This window comes from Sorex araneus, chromosome 2 (genome assembly GCF_027595985.1).
Source record: "Sorex araneus isolate mSorAra2 chromosome 2, mSorAra2.pri, whole genome shotgun sequence".
NCBI classification, from domain to species: Eukaryota; Metazoa; Chordata; class Mammalia; order Eulipotyphla; family Soricidae; genus Sorex; species Sorex araneus.
The window spans coordinates 266,930,948-266,952,977 of NC_073303.1; the positions used below are offsets into that span (position 1 = coordinate 266,930,948).

The 22,030-nt window shown below is 52.3% G+C and overlaps 1 protein-coding gene across 1 annotated transcript in view; it reads right to left on the reverse strand.

Moving 5' to 3' along the window:
• IFT80 (intraflagellar transport 80) overlaps positions 1-22,030 on the reverse strand; it is a 64,968-nt gene that overhangs the window by 35,655 nt on the left and 7,283 nt on the right. The window contains exons 3-5 of the mRNA XM_055126561.1: positions 21,755-21,974; positions 10,105-10,215; positions 6,021-6,089 (exon numbers count right to left, since the gene is read on the reverse strand). Coding sequence (XP_054982536.1) covers positions 6,021-6,089; positions 10,105-10,215; positions 21,755-21,974 — 400 coding nt within the window. The remainder of the gene's footprint in view (positions 1-6,020; positions 6,090-10,104; positions 10,216-21,754; positions 21,975-22,030) is intronic.

A 22,030-nucleotide genomic window follows, 5' to 3' on the forward strand; every position in this document is an offset into this window, starting at 1 on the left:
CACCCCAGGCCGACAGAACTTCCCAGGGATACTGTGCACTGTTTAATGGCGGGGCTGGAGCGGTGAGACACGGCCGGGGCGCGGGCCTTGCATGCTGCTGGCCGGAGAGCCAGGGCCCAGCCCCTCTGGCCCCAGACATGCCTCGGGGACGGAGAGCTAGTACAGCAGGGGAGGGCTAGCCTGGCGACCCCGGCAGCAGGAGGATGGGCAGCACCGGGAGGGCCCCTGGGCATTTCTGGGTGTGGTCCAAAAAGAACAACAACAAAAGCAACGGAAACTCAGTTGAGAGTAACTGGTACGACACAAGCAATAATCAAAAGGGAGTCACTTTAGGCGAGGAAAGCGCTGGTGTTCGAGGCCACCCCGTGCCGTCCCCCTCCCACCAGCCGGAGCTCCTCGGGCCTCTGCAGGTGCTGGGGGCCGAGTTCCCTCACACACACCCCCCCCAACATGAGGCGGGAGCCGTGGTGGCGTGAAGACCCGCTGGACTGTGGGTCCTGGGGGCGGGGCCAGAGCAGAGGGCCCGAGGGCGCAGGAAGGCGGCAGGCCGGGCACCTGCGCTCTGCCCGGGACGTGCCTGCCCAGGGGTCTGCTCCATGAGAAGTGACGAGTCACCGGGCTTCAGAGGGATGTTGCCAACTCAACAGACAACACTCCCAACGTGACCCCTGATGAGGATGAGGAGGGAAAAGCGGAAGCTTGTCAGCTAGGCCGGTGGACTCGGTGGTTCCTCCCCTACTCCACTAGCGTCGAAACGGCCGTACGAAACCGTTTGTAGATGGGCACATCTGAGCTCAGATGAGCAGAGCACCCTAAGCACCCTGAGTGAAACTGCTCTTTCCCAGGCTCCTCCTAGACTACAACCAATGCCCGAGCACACGACTCAGTGACCAGAACGCCCCCAACTGGTCAGCTGCCGTCAAAGGCTGGGGGGGTGGAGGGTGAGGAGCGACGGACACATCTGCCCTCTTCACGCTGACCGTGCAGTGCCTGCAGACAGCTGTGCTCACAAGCCCTGGAAATCTTCACCATGCTCACCTCCCCCTCCGAGCCACAGAGATTTCTTTTTTTTTTTTTTTTTGCTTTTTTTTGGGTCACACCTGGCGATGCACAGGGGTCACTCCTGGCTCTGCACTCAGGCATTACCCCTGGCGGTGCTCGAGAGATTTCTTACTTCCTGTTTATAAAGCAATTTTTAAGCAATATCATTTTAAAGAAACTGGCATGATAGTAAAAAAATAAGCTTATATAGAAAAAATGTAGTAAGTCATCTGTTAGAACACAAGGCGTTTAAGCACATGCCTTATGGAAGAAAACAAATGTAGGGTTATGATAAATAAGCGCCCTAAAGTACATTCATCATAGCCCAGTCTTACAGCAAGTTCAATCTCCCACTAACTTTGATGGATGTAACATCAATATAACTCCATTATATTCATCTTACATTTATAATAAAATAGAGTCTATGTATTTTCTTCTCCAAAATGAGGTATTTTATTACATAGCTATACAACTTCTAATTTGGGTGGTTCTAATGGAGAACACTATTCAATGTGGATGAATCAGCTTCGTAATTTAATGACTTTTATTCTGATGAAATTCATCCCACTAGCATTTGAAACAAATGCACAATATTTTTAATGATTTTAAAGCAAATTTATTAAGGTATCGAATTATTTCCAGTTACACTTCACTTTTCAAGATAATACAGAAATAAGTTCATCCTTCAAACTGAACAACTTTAAAACAAAAAGATTAGCAGAGGTGAAAAAAAAAATCATTCATTTCCTTATTAACTAAGTCTGGACAACAAAACCCAAAAATTGTTTTATAATAATTGACTGTTCACTTTTTTCTATCGGGAATTTTTATTTATGTTCTGTTTCAGTTAAGACATTCGAGTGTTCTTGTTTTTCTGAGTTGGTACACTGCGATCAGGTGACCTTTCTGACATTTTTCAAGAAACCACATGCACCTGGGCTGTGTTAAATGTCAGACCCTTATCTCTCTCTGAAACAAATTATCTAAATTCTTTCAACCTGTTGAAGGCATTTTAAACCACAGAAGAGGAGACAAGAATGTATTTCGATTGTTTTAAGGAAGTACATGGTCAAACACATCATGTTTTTCACACTCGTACTAGAAGGTATCCCTTAAAAATGTTGTTTTTGCATGTTTTTAAGAATGCCCTGGAAACCAACGCCTGATGATTAAAGACGCGCTCACCACCTCGGTCCTGAACGCACGAATCAAACAGCTTTGCGAGGCCTGGCACCATGAGAGTACCCGCAGCTGGCTAGCGAGGCCTGGCACCGTGCAGCCCCCTGCCCCCGCGCCCGGCAGCCAGCTGGCCGAGCCTGGCACTGCGGATGCCCGTCGGGCACAGGACACGACTCTGTCTACGGTGTTGCTCACAATAATGGGGCTTTTTTTTTTTGCTGATTAAGGATTCAAAATTGAGAAGTATCTCTGTTTGCAGAGTCGTGTACAAGCTTACAGTAATCAAATGAGATCACAAACACACACACACACACACACACACACACACACGCTTTTGCGCACACGCTCCTAACCTTTTTTTTTAGGCTTTGATTTTCGGGTCATTCCTGGTGGTGCAGGGGGCTACACAATGCCAGGGGTCCAACCCGGGGTCTCATATGCAAAGCATGGACTCGCCCAGCCCTGGGACCATCTCTCTGCTGGCCCAGCCCTCATCCCGCCCCCCAACCTGCCCTCTATACTGTCCCTCCAGCTCCCTTAAAATAGACAACGTAACACGAGAGTCCAGCCAGAGTCCAGCCAGGAGGGCGTTACTCACCGGTGGACCTGATTTGATCCCCGGCATCCCATATGGTCCCCTGAGCACCATCAGGAGTAATTCCTGAGTGCAGAGACAGGAGTGACCCCTGAGCATCACCGGGTGTGACCCAAAAAGAAAAAATAACAAACAAAAACCCCAGAGAAATATCAGGCGGAATGATAAGCAACTAGGTGGATTTTTTCAACAAACAGGCCCCCGACTTAGAAGGAGACACTCGTGTCAGAGGAAAGTGGCACGCCCCCACTGTTCTGGTTCTGGGGCTCGAAATTCAGGAATTTATTTCTACTGATCTGGGGATTAGTGCAGTCAATGCAAACACGGTGTAAAATACAGAGCTCCCAGCACAGTACACAACTTCAACCCGTACAGCAGTTCCGGCTGGTTTTGTGCGACTGCGCCATGTTCTCCAGGAGGCGGGAGCCGCCCCGCCCCAGCTGCCTGGCACTTTGTGTGTGCACGCATGTGTATGGTGTATGGACACGTCTGTGAGTGTCTGCAGGCGGGTGTGGAATCCAGGATCCCGACAAGCCAGGCGGGCCTGGAGGGGCAGACCGCTGGACTTGGGGGTGCTCCCGGCTGTGTCCGGCCCCAGAGAGGGAAGGGGGGCCCACTCTGGAACCCGGGCCCGGGCGGTGCTGAGCGAGGCTGGTGCCCAGGGCCAGGCATAGGAGCTGCTGGCACTCACAGCGCCACGGAGGCCCCGGGGATGTGGCCAGCGTCTCGCCCACCCACGGCAGATCTTCTCAGCACACTCCTTCTGCTGGTGCCCAGAGAGTTGCCACGCCTGCTGATGTGCCACCCGGACACCCGGCGGGGGGCTGGTCGGGGAGCCGCTGTCTCCAGCACTCCCGGGCAGAGCAGCACCCCTGGGTGCCGCCCCCACCACAACAGACCCCAGCAGGGCGATGCCAGGATTCCACGTGAACCACTGGGGGAGTCGCTAGGACCCACCCGCTGCCGTGACTCGATGCTCCCTCTGACACCTGCTCTGAGGCCACGGGGAAGGGTGCTCGAGAGTCTGTGCTGACTGCTAAGAACTCGTCAGCAGATTCCCGAGCCCCGCGGCCCCGCGCTCCAGTTCCCCTTTGACCCCTAGAGGACCAGTTCAGTGATTCTCTCCCAAGTAGGTACGAAGGCGCCCAACTGTGTGCTTAGACAGTCCCCAAAGGCCCTAATGCATGTGACAATGAAGGTTGTTTCCTGAACATTTAAGTAAGTTTTTGGTTAAATAAAAATTAATAAATTTGCGCTTACCTGGCTAGTTTTTGGAAATTGGCCTATGAACAAGTAACACTGAATGACAAATCAATGTGACAGGCACTCAGAGAGGAGAGTTGGCCTAGTGACCTGCAGTGCCCGGGGTCTGGCTAGGAATTCTGTTCGACAAGCTGGGAAAATGCAACCTCAAAAGCAAAACAACAATGTCTCACAGAAGGCGCCTCAGAAAACATTGTTTCTTTCCAGATGAAAGGGATGTTCTAGCGCCTTAAGGTAACAGTGTTGCAGGACTGACTGTTCCTTTTAAGTGGCAGGAAGAGAGGGAGAAAGAGGGTCTGTACGCCAAGACAAACAAGCCATTAGCCGGCTGCAATTTACCCAAAGCATCTGCCTAGAGGCCGGAGAGGGGGCAATGCCCAGGGCCTGGCAGAGAGGGGGCAGTGCCCAGGGCCTGGCCTGCAAGCCACCACCGAGTCCGGCCCAGCACCACTGCATACAGTCTTGGAGTCCCCCAGAAGTGACTCCTGAGTACTGCCCGGTATGGCCCCCAAGCCCAAACCCCATTCCCCACCCTCCCGGACGGCAAAGCAACAGGCATAAACCGAAACAAGAATGGCAGTACGGGGGCTGGAGCGATAGCACAGCGGGTAGGGCGTTTGCCTTGCACGCAGTCCACCCGGGTTCAAATCCCAGCATCCCATATCAATATCCCAGCATCCCTGAGCACCACCAGGGGTGATTTCTGAGAGCTAGAGCCAGGAGTAACCCTTGTGCATCGCCAGGTGTGACCCAAAAAGCAAAAAAAAAAAAAAAGAATGGCAGTACGGAAGGGAGGTGCTTGCCTTGAACGTGGCTAACCCGGGTTTGATCCCCAGCACCCCATAGGACCCGAGCCCTGCCAGGAGTGCGCCCTGAGCACCAAGCCAGGAGTGAGCCCTGAGCACCAGTATGGTCAGAGTTAGGACAGTCTAGACGTTCATCATCTGGAAAACTCCCGCATCTATACTGTGCATTACTGATACGTATATCGTGTAACATATATCGTGTGTGTTTGCTAAGGTTTGCTGCACCACACTACTTGCCTCTTGCTGTTTTGCCCTTGAACTGTGAGCTGTCTTGGACACAGTGCGTGTCAGTGAGCTAAGGTACCTCTCAAACTAACCTGGACGTGCGCCTCCATCCCACCGGCCGTGGGGAGGCCAGATTCCCACCCCTGGCCCCTCCCGCCCCCTTTCTCACTCGCTCTCTCACAGACGCTCATTCTAGTGTCAAGCAGTCCTCCGAGATTTGATTCGAGTTTCCCTGGTAGCTAAGGATGCTGGAGAGCGTGTCTGCTGTATGTTCTCTTGGAGAAAGAATGGCGTCCAATCCCCTAACGCTTCAATTGGGTTGTTTGTCTTTTTAATCTTGAGTTTGAAAAGTTGTTTACAGACTGTGAGTGGACGTGACACTATTCTTTCCCCGCTCTGTGGGTTTCCTTTTGACTTTCTCAGTATCTTCTGAAGCACAAAAGTCACCCCACCAGCCCCCAGCAAGGGTACACATATTTGGATACCTGAAAAAAATAGTAATTTTCATGCTCTGACTAATTTATCCTAAGAAGAATTTTAAGGGTTTATTCTTTTAATTTTATTGAGATTCTGTGATTTACAATGCCAATGCTATTAATAATGGTTTCTTGTGTACACAATTCCACCGCCACATCAAGTTTGTTGGTTTTTGTTGTTTTTTCCCCTAGAAGACTCAAAAGCAAATCTGAATGCTACGATCAAGTGCCAGCCCTGAGTCACTGCAAATGCCACGGGGTGACGGGTGGGTGGGTAAATGGTGGGGGAAGCATGGGAGGGAGAGAGGGAGGGAGCGAAAGGAAGGAAAGAAGGAAGGGAAATAAAGGCAGGGAAATAAAGGAAGAAAGGAAGGCAGGAAGGCAGGAAGGAACGGAAGGAAGATGTCAAGCCCTTTTTGTTGATGACACACATACCTTGCTGAGCTAACGTTGATCTTAGCATGCCAGTCTTTGACCAAATCTTGATTTGTCCATCTTCTCCAACTGGAACGAGAGAATAACAGCTGACACAAAAATACTTCCCAAGGGCCAGGGAGACAGTGTAGAGGCTGGACGCCTGCCTCCATATGGCCACGCCTGGCTCAATCCCCTGCATGTGGCCCCGAGCCTTCCCGGGACAGATCCCTGAGGATGGCGCCACGAGTGAGCCCCGAACACTGCCAGGTGTGGCCCAAGCACCCCCAAATTAAAAAGAACATAGCACGGTCGCACTGTCATCCCGCTGTTCATCAATTTGCTCGAGCAGGCACCAGTAACGTCTCCATTGTGAGACTTGTTGTTACTGTTTTTGGCATAATGAATCTGCCATGGGTAGCTTGCCAGGTTCTGCCGTGAAGGCGGGATACTCTCGGTAGCTTGCCGGGCTCTCCGAGAGGGACAGAGGAATCAAACCCGGGTGACCGCATGCAAGGCAAATGCCCTACCTGCTGTGCTATTGCTTCAATCCTAAAAGGACCATAAAAATCCTAAAATGTTTAAGATCTATAAAAAAAGCATTAACTTAAAACATTAAATTTGCAATAAAAAACACTTAGTACTTATACTAATGCATAGTTAAAATTCAAACAATTTAAATCAAGGTGCTTCCTAACTGTAAAATGTAATTGAAATTACTTTCAAACAATTATATCACAGTAGTCCAATTTCATGGGAAAGTGCAGGGGGCACTTTCCTTTACTGCTGATATAGGCAGATAGATAGGGAAAAGGCCCTGGGCAATGAAACTTAGATTAACAAAGTCTCTAAGAAGGAGAATCCTGAGACTGCTCTACCCTTTGGATACAGAAAACAGACCTGATAAGACCTTCAGCAGACCCTGAGGAGGTTGGACCCCTCCCCATGAAGTTTCTCAACCTCTCAGAGCTCTCCCTCGATCTGATTAAAATGTGATCCAGCCTAAAGAAGACCATCACCATTCCCAACCTCCCTGGCAACCTCCTTAGCAATGGACTTTTACCTGGAAAGGAGCCCCACGGGGCAGGTTGGAGAAACCCTATAAAAGACACCTTGGACAAAGGAAGGACGCGCATATGCTGCCTGAGCCCATGTGCTGCTTGGGCCCACGTGGCCGAGCACACGCGGTGCCCGAGCACATGTGTCGCCCGCATCTCCCCACTTGAGATATGTACTTTCATGCTTTTGTGTTTAAAGCTCGGATGTGAGTAGGGGCTCTCTCCACCCTTGGAGAAGCCCACGTTCTCTCTTGAGCGTGTTACTCTTCCTCTTCTCTCTCCCACTTATCCCTTTTTCCTTCCCTCAAAAACCTCTAAATAAAATCTGTTCACTTCACTGCTTGTCTACTCCTGAAATTCTCCGTGAGTGAGACAAGAACCCAGTAACCCTGGGTCCCAGGGGGCAGGGGGTGGGGCCCACTGGCGTCACTGTCTGAGGGTTGTGAGCAGATCACTCAGATGATGCTTCTGCTTTCACTGAAATGTCCACCCTCACCCTCTAAGGAAGGTGCCCTCCATCTGATGCGTGGCGGAGCAGGGGCAGGACTCCGAGGGTCTGTGGATCTGGAAGTAGAGGGAAGGAGCGGGGAGGGAGGGAACCAGGAGCTGGAGTCACTGGCTAGGCACAGGGTTTTCACTTCTCTGTGTTCTAGATAAACGACATCTAAGCCCATTTCTATACTGCAAAGGAAACCACTAGAAAAGCTGAAGAAACGGAGAAGGGCGACCAGCAGCCAAGTCTTCCAGGACACACACACACACACACACACACACACACACACACACACACACACACACACACACACACACACACACACACACACACACACACACACACACACACACGGGAAGGGACGTGAGGGCAGCCCAGCAGGTAAGCCTGGGCACAGTCGCTGAGCAGGACTGAGCCCTGTCCCGCAGAAGCAGGAGGTAACGTGCTTTGAAACCCACCCCACGAACTGTCAGCGGTTCCTCACGCCAAGATTCAGAACGAGCACAGCAGGTGCCGCTGCAGAGGCTGGAGAGCAGGGCCCAGGAAGCCGAGGGGCCTTCAGTTTGGGGAGGTGCTCCGTGCTCAGGGGACAATGGGGTGCTGGGTTCGAGCTGATCAAACTCTGCCTCTCAGACATGCAGTCCACCCTTTGGGTTCTCTCCCCATTGTAGGATAACAAAGCCTCAGGTAGTTTAATTTTATTGGGAACCTTCCTCTGTGCTTACTTGTAACTTCTTTCTTTGTGCTCTGTTGACTTGTAAATAGTTTTTCTCTTCTCCTTGAGTCCTTTGCATAGTTTATTCAGAGCCATGTCCTTTTGTATGGGCACAGGAAGACTTAGCAAATGCTATGCCTTTGTAACCTGGGAGCCATTTGACTCTACATGATGTTTTTCTCCTGGGCATCTGTTCTCTCGACCTAAGCCTCAGCTGCCCTTACTTCCTAGCACCCCCAAAAGCAGGGTCCCGACGAGGGATGGGATGGACCCAGGGCAAATGGTGAGTTGTGTGCTACCCTGACATCGAGATGGGCCTGGCCAAAGTACCTAATGCTTAACTATAAGTTAAGAGCTTGGTCACGGAAAAATGCTGTCATGATCCAAAAAGTAATAACTAGATTCGGACCCTGCTAGGGTTAGGAATGATTAATCTGGCCTGAGTGCTGTAGTCTGAGTCTGTGGCAAGATGTTGCCAGGAGAGCTGCCTAGCAAGCCTCAATGTATCTCTTACTGTGCCCATACAAAAATAACTAATATTGAGATGTTAATTAAGATGCTAGAAGGAGAGGAGTGCCTCTAGGTGGTGTTTCCTTTGAACCTGGAGGCCCTTAGGAAGAGCCTTTTTATGTTGATTTTGCTACCAGAGGGTGTGTAGCCCAAAGGGCAAGCTGGAGAGAGACAAGCAGGGGGAGAAATTAGCGAAGGGGGAAAATCCAGAGAGCAGGACGGAGGAGTGAGGAGCTAGGAGGAAGAGTGGGTGAGATGAGAGCTGGAAGACTGAACAAAAGATAACTAATCAGCAACCAGCTTGTCCTTGTTCTTCTGCCGGTCCTTGGCCCAGACACAGTGGCTCCAGAGCACCGACCGTGGGCGGTGAGACACAGCTGCCCGGAGAGCCCGCGAGCACACATCCTAGGAGTGCGTAGTTTCTTACACTCCATGCTCTGAATTTTAGAATTTTTTAAGAAATATAACTTTTAGGAGCTGGAGCAATAGCACAGCGGGTAGGGTGGTTGCCTTGCACGCGGTCGACCCGGGTTCAATTCCCAGTATCCCATAGGGTCCCCTGAGCACCGCCAGGGGTAATTTCTGAGTGCATGAGCCAGGAGTAACCCCTGTACATCGCCAGGTGTGACCCAAAAAGAAAAATACATATATATACATATATATATGTATATATATATATATATATATAAAACTTTTACTTACCCATAATTGACCATTCTGAAAGCTTCTTCAATATAACAATCTCGACAGTCAACAGTGTGGCGTGTAAGAAAACTAATATGGTCTTCTGAGTTCAATTATAATCTGATACCGCAATTTAGAGGACTACTGTGCACTGCTTGCTTTTAGACAGCAAAAGGCACCAGAGCTGAGTGAAAATACTCTGCTGACTCAGGAAATATTCTTTACGGGGTTGAGAGGCAGCACAGGGGTTAAGGCACTCGCCCCGCTCACAGCCATCCTGGTTTGACCCCCAGCACTGCACGGTTCGTAAGCACCACCAGGAATGACCCCTGAACACAGAGTCAGGAGCAAGCCCTGAGCCAGATGTGGCCCAAAAACCAAGGGAAAAAAAAGAGAGAGAGAAAGAGAAGAGGCCGGAGAGATGGCCCAATGGGTGGGTGCCGGCCCGCGCACAGCTGAGCCAGGTTCATTCTCCAGCGAGCGGGTACGGTGCGAGCCCGCCCCGGGGGGCCCCGAGAAGAGAGCCAGGAGGAAGCCCCCGGCACAGCCCGGTGTGACCCAAGCAGAACAAAGCAGTCCAAGTAAGAAAAAGCCTTGAAAACCTTTATCCAGTCACCGCCTGTGTGACCCCTTCCTGGTCCTTACCCGTGGCCAGCGCGGTGCCTTCGTGGTTCCACTTGCCGGCGAGCACGGCCCCGCAGTGGGCGTCCACACTCTTCTCCACTCTCCCCAGCTTGGAAATCAGATGGAATTTACCTGAAGGAAGCAAACCCAGAGGCTGAGCCTGTGAGGTGAGTCCATGCCATCAGCAAGCGCCTAGCGATGAGGTTAGCCCCGTGCTCAGTGCTGGGGACATCGAGGCGGCATGGAGTGGCCCCTTCCTCGCAGTGGGAGACAGTGAGGCTGGAGAATGCTGCCAGTGGGGGGGCAGTGGCGGGGGAGGGTTCTGCAGGACTCTGGCACCCCGAGGCCCTGTGGCAGGAGAGAGACGTGTCCAGGATGTCTTGTCTGAGCAGTTCTGTAGCCTGGTGTTGTTTCCCCTAGAAACAGGACCCAGGAAAGGTGGTCCCAGTGCAGAGGAGGTGGGAGCACTCGAGGGGAGAGTCCGCTGCACTGGAAACCTCCCCGCCTCTCTGTGAGTGGGGTCCTTGGGTGTTAGTTGCAGCTTCGATTTTGGCTTGCCAGGCAGGAGGAAGACTGGGAGCTACTGGAAGTCAAGCCTCAGTTTACAAATATTGGTCTTGGATGGTTTTACATGATAGCAGGCACCAGGTGGACGAAAAAGAAACGGGCTATGTGGTCTCCATGCTCAGCAAGCAGAGTCGGGAAGTAAAAACCTTACAGGACATAAGCAGCCCAGGCAGGAGGCGCCGGGGGACAGCACCAGCGCAAAGAACACGTGCTGCTGACAGTGAGGGGCTCAGGGAGGGGCTCAGGGAGGCTCTGGGCGACCAGGACAAGGAACGGCGAAGGGAAGAGCCGTTCCTCAACCAAACGGCCTCAGAGGATTTATTTAGTTTCAATTCATTTTTAACCCAGAGCTTTTCAAGGTTCTGACCTAAAGCAACAATTGGCTAAAAAATAAAAATATTTGCGCCAGATGCTACTGATGGCCTGCAATGTCTCTGGTGAATTCTAACGGAGATGCCTTACAATGCTGGCCACCTCACACAGCCGCAAGGTGGGCCTGCATGCTGGGCCATGATACCATCTACAAGGCGGTCACGTCAGCCAGGTATTTATTTTTATTATTTTTTTTTGGCTTTTTTGGGTCACACCCGGCGATGCACAGAGTTACTCCTGGCTCTGCACTCAGGAATTACTCCTGGCAATGCTTGGGGAACCACAGGGGATGCTGGGAACCAAACCTGGGTTGGCCGCATGCAAGGCAAATGCCCCACCCGCTGTGCTATCACTCTAGCCCCGGCAAGGTATTTCTTTATTATTATTATTATTTTATTGAATCACCATGAGACAGTTACAAGCTTTGATGTTTGGGTTACAATCTCACAATGATCAAACACCCATCCCTCCACCAGTGCACATTCCCCACCACCAGTGTCCCGGGTATACCCCCCCCTTTCCCCACCCTCCCCCTGCCTCCATGGCAGATAATATTCCCCATACTCTCTTTCTACTTCTAGGCATTATGGCTTGCAACATAGACACTGAGAGGTCATCATGTTTGGTTCATTATCTACTTTAGGCATGCATCTCCCATCCCGACTGATTCCTCCAGCCATCATTTTCTTTAGTGATCCCTTCTCTATTCCATCTGCCTTCTCCCCTCCGCTCATGAAGCAGGCTTCCAGCTATGGGGCAATCCCCCTGGCCCTGGTATCTACCGTCCCTGGGTGTCAGCCTCAGGTGATGTTACCCTACACTCCACAGATGAGTGCAGTCTGGCAAGGTATTTCTAACCTGCTTCTCCATGAGCAAATGTAGCTACCAAGGAACGAGACTCCAGAGCACTGTTCTTTAAAAAGGACTCTTCAGCACTGTTCCCCCAGCCGCCAGCCGTCCACTCTGCAGGCCTTTTCCCACGCACTGCAGGCCCTGTGAGCTCCCCCGACCTTCCTGGAGACTCCCTGCCCACTGACCCACGGGTTTGCGCTGTCGCTGTTCTGATGTGTCAGCTCTGGCTCGAGGGTGCACATGCAGCTACGGAGCTGGGGGTCACAGGTGGCGGTGCAGCCAGGCTAGCACACGGCATGTGGGCTGTGCCAGGGCTGAACCCAGAGCCTCGGAGAAGCTGGTGGGGGTCCTACGACTGAGCTAGCCCTGGAGCCCCCTTTTAATTACGTATTTATCACTGGATCAATGTTCAATGAGATTATTTTTAATTCACTTGCACTCTGAGACTCTTTATGAGATTGATTTAAAACTAATAACAGTTCAGTGAACACTGCATGGAGGCCTGGGTTCGGTCCCCAGCACCTCATGAAGAGCCCAACACAGCCCAGAGCACTGAGGCTGGCCCTGAGCACCGCTGAGTACAGTCCCAATGCCAACAAGCTGGTTAGTCTGGGGCCAGAGAGACGGAACAGCAGCAGGGCACCTTACATGTGAAGGCGGGGCTGGACTCCTGGCACTGCACACGGGCCCCAAGCAACAGGCGCGACCTGAGCACAGAGCGGGGGAATCCCTGAGCACCACCAGGCGTGGCCCCAAAAATAGAAAATCAAAGCAGGGGCTGGAGCGATAGTACAGCGGGTAGGTCATTTGCCCTCCATGCAGCAGACCTGGGTTCGATTCCCTGCATCCCATAGGGTCCCCTGAGCACCGCCAGGAGTAAGTCCTGAGTGCGGAGCCAGGAGTAACATCTGTGCATCGCCGGGTATGACCCAAAAAGCAAAAAAAAAAAAAAAAAAAAAAAAAAAAATCAAAGCATAAACAAATTATTTGTCAGTAACTTTTAAATTGCTTTACAAAGAGAAAAACAAAGGGGGAGTCTCACAGGAGAAAGCAACGATGACGTGTGGCTGTTACCCACTTTGCCCTGGTAGGTTTCGCTCAGGGCTGGCGAGGGGCTGACCCAACACTGAATACCCACACGGGGAGGGAGCTCCTGCCTTGGAAACACAGGCCCCGAGTTCAAGTCCTGAGACCCAGGGGCCTGAGCAATAGTACTTTGGTATTTGCCTTGCAGGCATCTACCCAGATCCAATCCCTGGCTCCCACGTGGCTCCCAAGCACTGCCAGGAGTGACTTCTGAGCACAGAAACAGGAGTAACCCCTGAGCATCCTCGCATGTGGCCCCCAAACAAAACAAAACTCAATTCCTGATATTGCATGTCCTCCTCCACCCCGCACCACCGGGAACAGCCCCGGTGAGTCCCAGATCGCTGGGCCAGAGTCGTGCCACACGGCCGGGCCCGCCAGGAAGCTGTTTGGTCAAGGCTGTACACACACACACACACACACACACACACACACATACACTCTCTCTCTCTCTCTCTCTCTCTCTCTCTCTCTCTCTCTCTCTCTCTCTCTCTCTTTCTCTTTTTTGCTTTTTGGGTCACACCCGGAGATGCAAAGGGGTTACTCCTGGCTCTGCACTCAGGAACCACCCCTGGCACTGCTCAGGGGACCACATGGGATGCTGGGAATCGAACCCGGGTTGGCCGCAAACACCCTACCTGCTGTGCTATCGCTCTAGCCTCTAGAATTGGTCTTTTCAATGTATTCCATACTTCAGAGTTTACATATATAGACTGGTGATATATAAGTGATTGTTGCTTTCTGTGACTTAACAAAAATAACTAAAAATAAAGTGAGTAAATGCAAATATTTCATACTCAGTGAAGTTTGGGCCTTTGTATTTTTACTGATTACAAACTTAGAAAAGCACATTCAGAATATAAAATTCACACACCTAATATTTGAGGGCTTTTGTTTGTTTTTTTTTGGGGCCACACCCGGCAATGCTCAGAGATTACTCCTGGCAGTGCTCAGGGGACCATAGGGGATGCTGGGCACTGAACCCTGGTCAGCTGCATGCAAAGGCAAACGCCCTACCCGCTGTACTTCCTCCCTGGCCCACACATAGTATTTTGAAATGTAATTATCTATTTAACTATCTTGATTCTCCTACCAATTTCTCTGTGACTATTAAAAACTGCAAGAGCACTGGAAATACAGCTCGGTAGTAGACTACGTGCCCGGCATGTGAGAAGCCTGGGCTCGGTCCCCGGCAGACTCTGTGGGAGGAAAATTAAGCAGCCCAGACCAGAAGTAGAGACCGAGGGCCGGAGAGAGCGCAGAGTGGGGACGGCGTTTACTTTCAGTCCCGGCACATATGGTCCCCGGAGCACCGCCAGGAGCCTTGGCACCTCTAAGTGTGGCCCTCCCCCCAAAAAAAAACAAAACCTAGGTATTAATTCATTTTCGGTTACACGCTAGGGGTAAGGCTGAAGAGAGTATAACCAGCACAAGCATCTTTGTTGAAGGGACAGGAACTGGGCCACCCTGGCTGTCTCAGGTATCACTCCCGGCAGGCTCCGGGACCATGCGGGGTGACAGGGTCTGCAGCCAGGCCTACCACACCAAAGCAAGGCCATGACCTGCTGCCGGGGACTTACAGTAAAGGTCTACTGGTTGGGATGATCTGCTCTGTGCGGGCTTCCTGAGCCAAGGCTGACAGAGGAAGCAGGTCACAAGCTCGAGTGTGTGAACATGGGTTCAATTCCGCACTAAAAAATAATAAAGTGACTAAAACTAAAAACATCTGGAGGGGCTGGAGCGATAGCACAGCGGGTAAGGTGTTTGCCTTGCACGCGGCTGACCCGGGTTCGAATCCCAGCATCCCATATGGTCCCCTGAGCACCGCCAGGAGTCATTCCTGAGTGTAGAACCAGGAGTAACCCCTGTGCATCGCCGGGTGTGACCCCAAAAAGCAAAAAAAAAAAAAAAAAACATCTGGAAAACATTTTTGATGTTAGAAGTGTCTTGAAATACATGGAAGTAAGACGGTAGATTAGGGGCTGAGAGAAAGAGCCCTGAGGCCTTAGCCAGCTGCTCAATAGCAAAAATATTTTAGCAGATGGTTTCAAAAAAGCCGGAGCAAGATTGGCAACCTCGTATGACTGATAGAAACAAACACACTAATTCCTTTAAAAATGGACGTGGACAGGAGCTGGAGCGATAGCACAGCGGGGAGGGCATTTGCCTTGCACACAACTGACCCGGGTTCGATTCCCAGGATCCCATATGGTCCCCTGAGCACTGCCAGGGGAAATTCCTGAGTGAAGAGCCAGGAGTAACCCCTGAGCATTGCCAGGTGTGACCCAAAAAGGAAAAAAAAAAAATGGATGTGGACAAGTCAACTTCCACGAAATATAATTTCCGAGTCTTTAATGGTTTTACCACAGACTCTAGAGCAGGATTCCGTTCCATCACAACTACCCTAGTGCACTTTTAGCATCAATTCTTGGTCAAGTGTGACTCTCCCAGCGCACGGCTAGAGAAACAGCCACTCTGAAAAGCGCATCCTGATCAGGGAGCTCTACTGAAGGGAGAATGGTCTGTGACAGGCCTGCAGTCCCTCAGAGATCTTTCTGGAAAAGAGCCATGAGCAAGAGGGCGGGGCCAGGCCAGAGAAGCTAGAAGAGTGAAGAACCCAAGTAAATGGCCGCCTTGTGTGCCTGCGGGAGAGGAGGAGACGCAAGAGGGCAAGTTGGGACCTAAGGGGGGAGCAGCCCCGGCGCTCTCAGCTGGGCCGAGGGAGCAAGTTTCGTATTGGGGTAACGTCCACAATGTGGAAGGTTCTGGAACCCACCACCACACCTGGGTGTACAGGCAGCAACACCGCACTCTGCACTTTGTTTTGTTCTGTTTGGGGGCCCCATCTGGCAGTGCTCAGAGTTTATTCCTGACTGCACTGCGGGTTGGGAGGACCATATGGGCAGTCTGGGACAAAACCCGGGCGGCTGCATGCAAGGCAAGCATCCTCCCCACTGTTCCCGCCCCAGCCTAGTGCAAGGCAAGCACCCTCCCCAGCCTCGTACAAGGCAAGCACCCTCCCCACTGTTCCCGCCCCAGAGCTTGCAAGGGAAGCACCCTCCCCACTGTTCCCGCTCTAGCCTCGTGCAAGGGAAGCACCCTCCCCACTGTTCCCACCCTAGCCTCGTGCAAGGGAAGCACCCTCCCCACTGTTCCCGCCCCAGCTCGTGCAAGGGAAGCACCCTCCCCACTGTTCCCGCCCCAGCCTAGTGCAAGGCAAGCACCCTCCCCACTGTTCCCGCCCCAGCGCGGGCAAGGTAAGCACCCTCCCCACTGTTCCCGCCCCAGAGCTTGCAAGGGAAGCACCCTCCCCACTGTTCCCGCCCCAGCTCGTGCAAGGGAAGCACCCTCCCCACTGTTCCCGCCCCAGAGCGTTCCACAAGACCCCAAAATTCCTCTCCTGGCCTGGGAGCAAACAGCACCGCCTCGCTGTCCTTTCTTCCCACCTACTCCAGCTCCGGCAGGTCCGGCTTTCTCATCTGCTTGTTGATACTAAGCCTGAACTAAAATTAAATCCTCCAGTTTCTCAAGAGTCATAACATACTTTCCCTCATTTAATCTCGCAAACTTATCTTTTAAATTACTTTTTTTTTCACTTTAGACTTTTTCCCCTATCAAAAAAAGTGTTTTATCCAAAGCCAATGTGAAATGGAGACCCAAGCAATTATGTTTTAGTTGAGTATAATTAAGTAATCTTAATAATTCAGGTAAACAGACAACATAAATTATCAACACCAACTCCATCAACTGTCCATATTTACCAAATAAAAGTCCATCCTTGTATTATGCTAAAAAGGAAAATGTAAATAAAATATAAGCCAGCCCATCTAATAATAATAATAATAATTAAAAAAAAAACAACCTGAAAACCTAAAGGAAAACACAACATGGAACTGCTTACTTTGGACAAAAGAAAAGCACGAAGGAAATAACAAAACCACAGACACAGGGACGGGCCAGAGTGACGGGAGAGGGGGCGGGGCTGGCCCCTGGATGGTGCCCTGAGCCCACCGGAGGGCCCCTGAGCCCACCAGGAGGGCCCCTTGAGCCCACCAGAGGGCCCCTGAGCCCACCAGGAGGGCCCCTTGAGCCCACCAGAGGGCCCCTGAGCCCACCAGGAGGGCCCCTTGAGCCCACCAGGAGGGCCCCTTGAGCCCACCAGGAGGGCCCCTTGAGCCCACCAGAGGGCCCCTGAGCCCACCAGGAGGGCCCCTGAGCCCACCAGAGGGCCCCTGAGCCCACCAGGAGGGCCCCTGAGCCCACCAGAGGGCCCCTGAGCCCACCAGGAGGGACCCTGAGCCCACCGGAGGGCCCCTGAGCCCACCAGGAGGGCCCCTGAGCCCACCAGAGGGCCCCTGAGCCCACCAGGAGGGCCCCTGAGCCCACCGGAGGGCCCCTGAGCCCACCAGGAGGGCCCCTGAGCCCACCAGGAGGGCCCCTGAGCCCACCGGAGGGCCCCTGAGCCCACCGGAGGGGCCCCTGAGCCCACCAGGAGGGCCCCTGAGCCCACCAGAGGGCCCCTGAGCCCACCAGGAGGGCCCCTGAGCCCACCAGAGGGCCCCTGAGCCCACCAGGAGGGCCCCTGAGCCCACCAGAGGGCCCCTGAGCCCACCAGGAGGGCCCCTGAGCCCACCAGAGGGCCCCTGAGCCCACCAGGAGGGACCCTGAGCCCACCAGGAGGGACCCTGAGCACAGCCAGGTGTGGCCCCCAGCGAAATCAACAAGCAGGGTCCTGAGGCAGTTGGGTTTCATGTCTGCTCCACGGTTCTCTGGGGCCACTGTCGGCTCAGGGGCCAGGGCTCAGACTCACCCAAGCAGGTGGAGCCAGCGGACGGTGCAAGGACCAGGAGAGCCAAGACGGAACGGCAGTGCGAGGGCCGGGAGTCAGGCCTGATCGGGCGCCACCCGGTCCCTCCCAAGCCTGTCAGCACGCCCCCCGCCCCAGCAAAAACAGAAAACAAATGCTGTGTTCCAGACTTTTGCACTAGCGTCGATTAGCAATGGCCAAATCGGGGACAATTTAACACCGAAATGTCAAAGTTACAGTGACTAGAGACCCTAGACATACAGCAAGAATCTAGGATGCGACACGCCACCCCCGCTCATCTGGCTGGCCCGCGGGTGACCCTTCCTGCCTCACGGCTCTGTCGAGGACAACCGCCCCTGGATTTCGGGCCGCCCCGGGTACAGGAGTCACCGCGCTCGCCCGCCTGAGCCTCCAAACAAGCTCGGGAGAGTCTGAGCGAGCGGCAGCCCCAGTAAGAGGCTCCACGCCAGGGCAACGCACTCCAACCCTCTGAGGAACGAAGGACTTAGCCCCCGCCGTCAGGGGGCGCCAGGGCAGCGGGACGGAGTCTGAGGGGCCGAGGGCACTGTCAGACTGGACGTCTTGTTCTCAGAGGGGGACCTGGGAACTGTATGGGGGTTAATTTACTGGGCACAACCTCTAGAAGAAGCCCAACTTACTCTCACCAGTGACGGGTCCCACTGACATCACGGACCCCCCAATCCGACCCTCTAAACATTAAATATGTATAAACTGAACCCAACCACGAGGAAACGCCAGACAAACACATATTCAGGGACATTCTGTTCCAAACAAAACAGGCCTGTAATTCTTCAGAACTGTCAAGATCATAAAAGACAGACTGAGGAGTTTCTCCAGATGAAAAGAGGCTAGACAGGGAGGAAAGCAGTGCTCTTCTGTTCCCGGGCAAACAGGCTGTTCTGGAAGGCTTAATTAGGACACGCACTCAAGTGGGAGTGTGACTGTAGGTTAGATATCTGGTATTGCATCAGCGTTTAATTCCGGATTTTGATCAGTGTGTTATGACCATGAAACAGAAAAGTCCTTATTCTTCGGAAAAGCATGGAGTATTGATGGTTAATGGGGATATTGATGGAGTGTTGATGGTAACCATCATGGAGTATTGATGGTTAATGAGGATAGTGATGGAGTGCTAATGGTAACCATCATGGAGTCTTGATGGTTAATGGGGATACTGATGGAGTATTGATGGTAACCATCACGGAGTATTGATGGTTAATGGATGTAGGATGACATTGCTTTGTCCTTTCCCCCCTTGCCACAAGGAGCTTAGGTTCATCCCGGTCACACCCGGTCACACCCATTAAGGTGCTCCAGAGTCACTCCCATCCCTTTGTTTAGCGGTAACTACTTCTCTATGCTCTCCTCCCCAAAACAGCTAATCAGCTTTTTCCCCTAATCTGACTCTGTTAATTTGTAAGGTCAGAACTTTCTAGGACACTGAATTTATATTATAAATTGATATTGCCTTTCTCCTCTCCTTACGTCTTTTGAATAATTTACTTTAAAACAATGTCTTTTTTGTATGGGCACAGGAAGACTGTAGCAAATGCTATGCTTTTGTAACCTGGGAGCCATTTGACTCTACATATTTTCTTCCTGGGCATCTGTTCTCTCGACCTAAGCCTCAGCTGCCCTTATTTCCTAGCACCCCCAAAAGCAGGGTCCCAACGAGGGATGGGACGGATCCAGGGCAAGTGGTGAGCTGTGTGCTACCCTGGCATTGAGATGGGCCTGGCCAAAGTGCCTGATGCTTAACTATAAGTTAAGAGCTTGGTCATGGACAAATGCTGTCATGAATCCAAATAGTGATAACTAGATTCGGACCCTGCTAGGGTTAGGAATGATTAATCTAGCCTGAGTGCTGTGGTCTGAGTCTGTGGCAAGATGTTGCCAGGAGAGCTGCCTTGCAAGCCTCAGTGTATCTCTTGCTATGTCCATACAAAAACAACTGGTATTCAGATGTGAATAAGTTCTTGGACTAAGGAAAGGAGTAAAATCTTAAGAGTCAGAAAGGGCTTTGGAATGCCCTAGGTTGTGTTCCCTTTGAACCTGACAGCTCTCAGGAAGGGCTTTCTTATATTGATTTTGCTACCTGGCTGTGTGAGCCTAGGGGCAAGGGCCAGAGAGAAAAAGAGAGGACAGAGAATCCAGAGGGCGGTAGATTCAGAGAGAGGACAGAGCTGGGAGTGCGGGAGATGAGAAAGATGGAAGATTGAATAAACGGTAACTGATCAGCAACCAGCTTGGTCCTCATTCTTCCTTCGCCTGTCCTTGGCCAATGGCCGTCCCGATCCAGCCCATACACAGCAGTTCCAGAGCACCAAACATAGGCGGTGAGACAGAGCTGCCTGGAGAGCCCGCGAGTGCACACGCCCATCGGCGTGTGTAGTTTTTTACAAATGGGGGCATCTGAAGGATTCTCAAATGTTTCGAAAAGGGTAGGAGAGAGAAAGGAAGGCTAAAAAGTGCCGGTGATAAAGCACTGGATTCGAAGTCAACAACTGATGAGTCTGAAAGATAGGCAGGAGTTCTCTGTATTCTTCTTGCCGCCTTCCTGCGATGTGAACTATCGGAATATAAGGCTTCTGTGGGGTGGGAGGCGGGAGAGGCGGGGGCCACTCAGGACCTCCCGCTTACAGGGCAAGTGTCTGCCACTGACCCCACTGGTTTTCGATTCTGTGTTTTTATGAAAGACAAATCTTCAATTCGTTCTGGGAGGTCAAGGGCAGCCTAAGAGTTAACCTCCCAAGGGCCAAGCACTTTCACAGAATAGCTCCTTAACCAAGATCCAGGAAAAAAGGTTAAAACTGTATCTCCAGGGTGCGGTGGAGCAGGTGACGCCAGATCATGGTGGCGGATGGGGCTGGAGAGCCCAGGCACGAAACCCGCCCCCCAACAGTCCCGTGGTCCCGGAGCCTAAGCATGTGAAATCTACGGTACTTTCTGAAACCCGGGCGTCGCCGTCACTCGCCACAGCACCCTGCCCTCTCACCTCCCTCTCCACGTGGTGCCCGAGGCCTGCCCAGCTCAGGGAGGGGACAGTTCCCTGGAGCTCAGCGATCTATCCTGGACGGCCTGGGACAGGCTTGCCAGGTGCCCTCTGCGACCCTCCTGCTAGCAGGACGCACTGGGCCGCTGGAGGCCACCACGCTCGTCTCGGAGGGACCCTGAGACAGACCTGCGGCCTGGGGAGCCGCAAGCCCTCTGAGCACGGTGAGCCGCACGTTCCCGAGCGATTCATGACTGTCCCCTGATCAACACGTCAGTCAAGTATTACAGGGGGCAACTATGGTTCCAGTTTTCCTACGAAAATAAAGTCATCTCCTTGACAACTGAAAGCCATGCATTTACTCACCAATAATAGGCCTGTGGTCTAATTAAATAACTCTCCAACTCTACGTGGAGACTAACACAGGCTAGAAAGTGATGGCTCAGTTTAAGAGCTCGTTTGAGGCGCCAGAGATAATATAGTGGGAAAGAAACTTGCCGACCCCTACAGAAAAAAAAAAAAAAGAGCTGCTATGTTGAAATTTTTTAGTGTGGGCAAGCTATAAAGTTAAACTTGAAGAAATCCGGCTCTGCACTCATTACTGGTAAGCGTTTTAAAACAACTTGAATACACAGAGAGACAAGTTCAAGTCTCGATCCACTCCCCAGAGTTGGGGAGTAGATGGGTTCACTTTCCTCCGTGCAGACACTTCAGAGCCCAACACCAAGCACACGGCTGCCGGGCGTGTGTGTGAGTGTGGGAGCAGCTCCCGGAGCACGAGGCCACAAGACACTGTGCTTGCAAGGGAAGACAAGGGGCGAGAGAGAGTCCAGTGGGTGAGGCTCTGCCTCGCCTGCGGCCAACCCCGGCTCGATCCTGGCACCTCATTATGATTCCCTGGGCCCCCCAGCGAGGGCCCTCCAGCTGGAAATAAATAAACAAAGACGGGCACAGAGACAGTCTAGGAAGCCTACCATCCGAACTGGTGAGGACGAAGCTCTCTGCCTGCGCCTGCTTCCTGGTGCCCAGGCTCTTGGGGAACCAGTGCAGGTCGAGCGGGAAGGTCTCCTCGGGAAGCCGCACGAGCTGGCTCGTCTCACCGGTCAGCAGGTTCCACCTGATGATCTGGTGGTCGTCACTGCACGAGTACAGCTCCTCCGCCGTGGTCCAGCCCACGCAGCTCACTAATTCTTCATGTCACCACGTTAAGGAGACGTAAAAGGGCGACTGTCCCAAGGCCTGGAACAGTC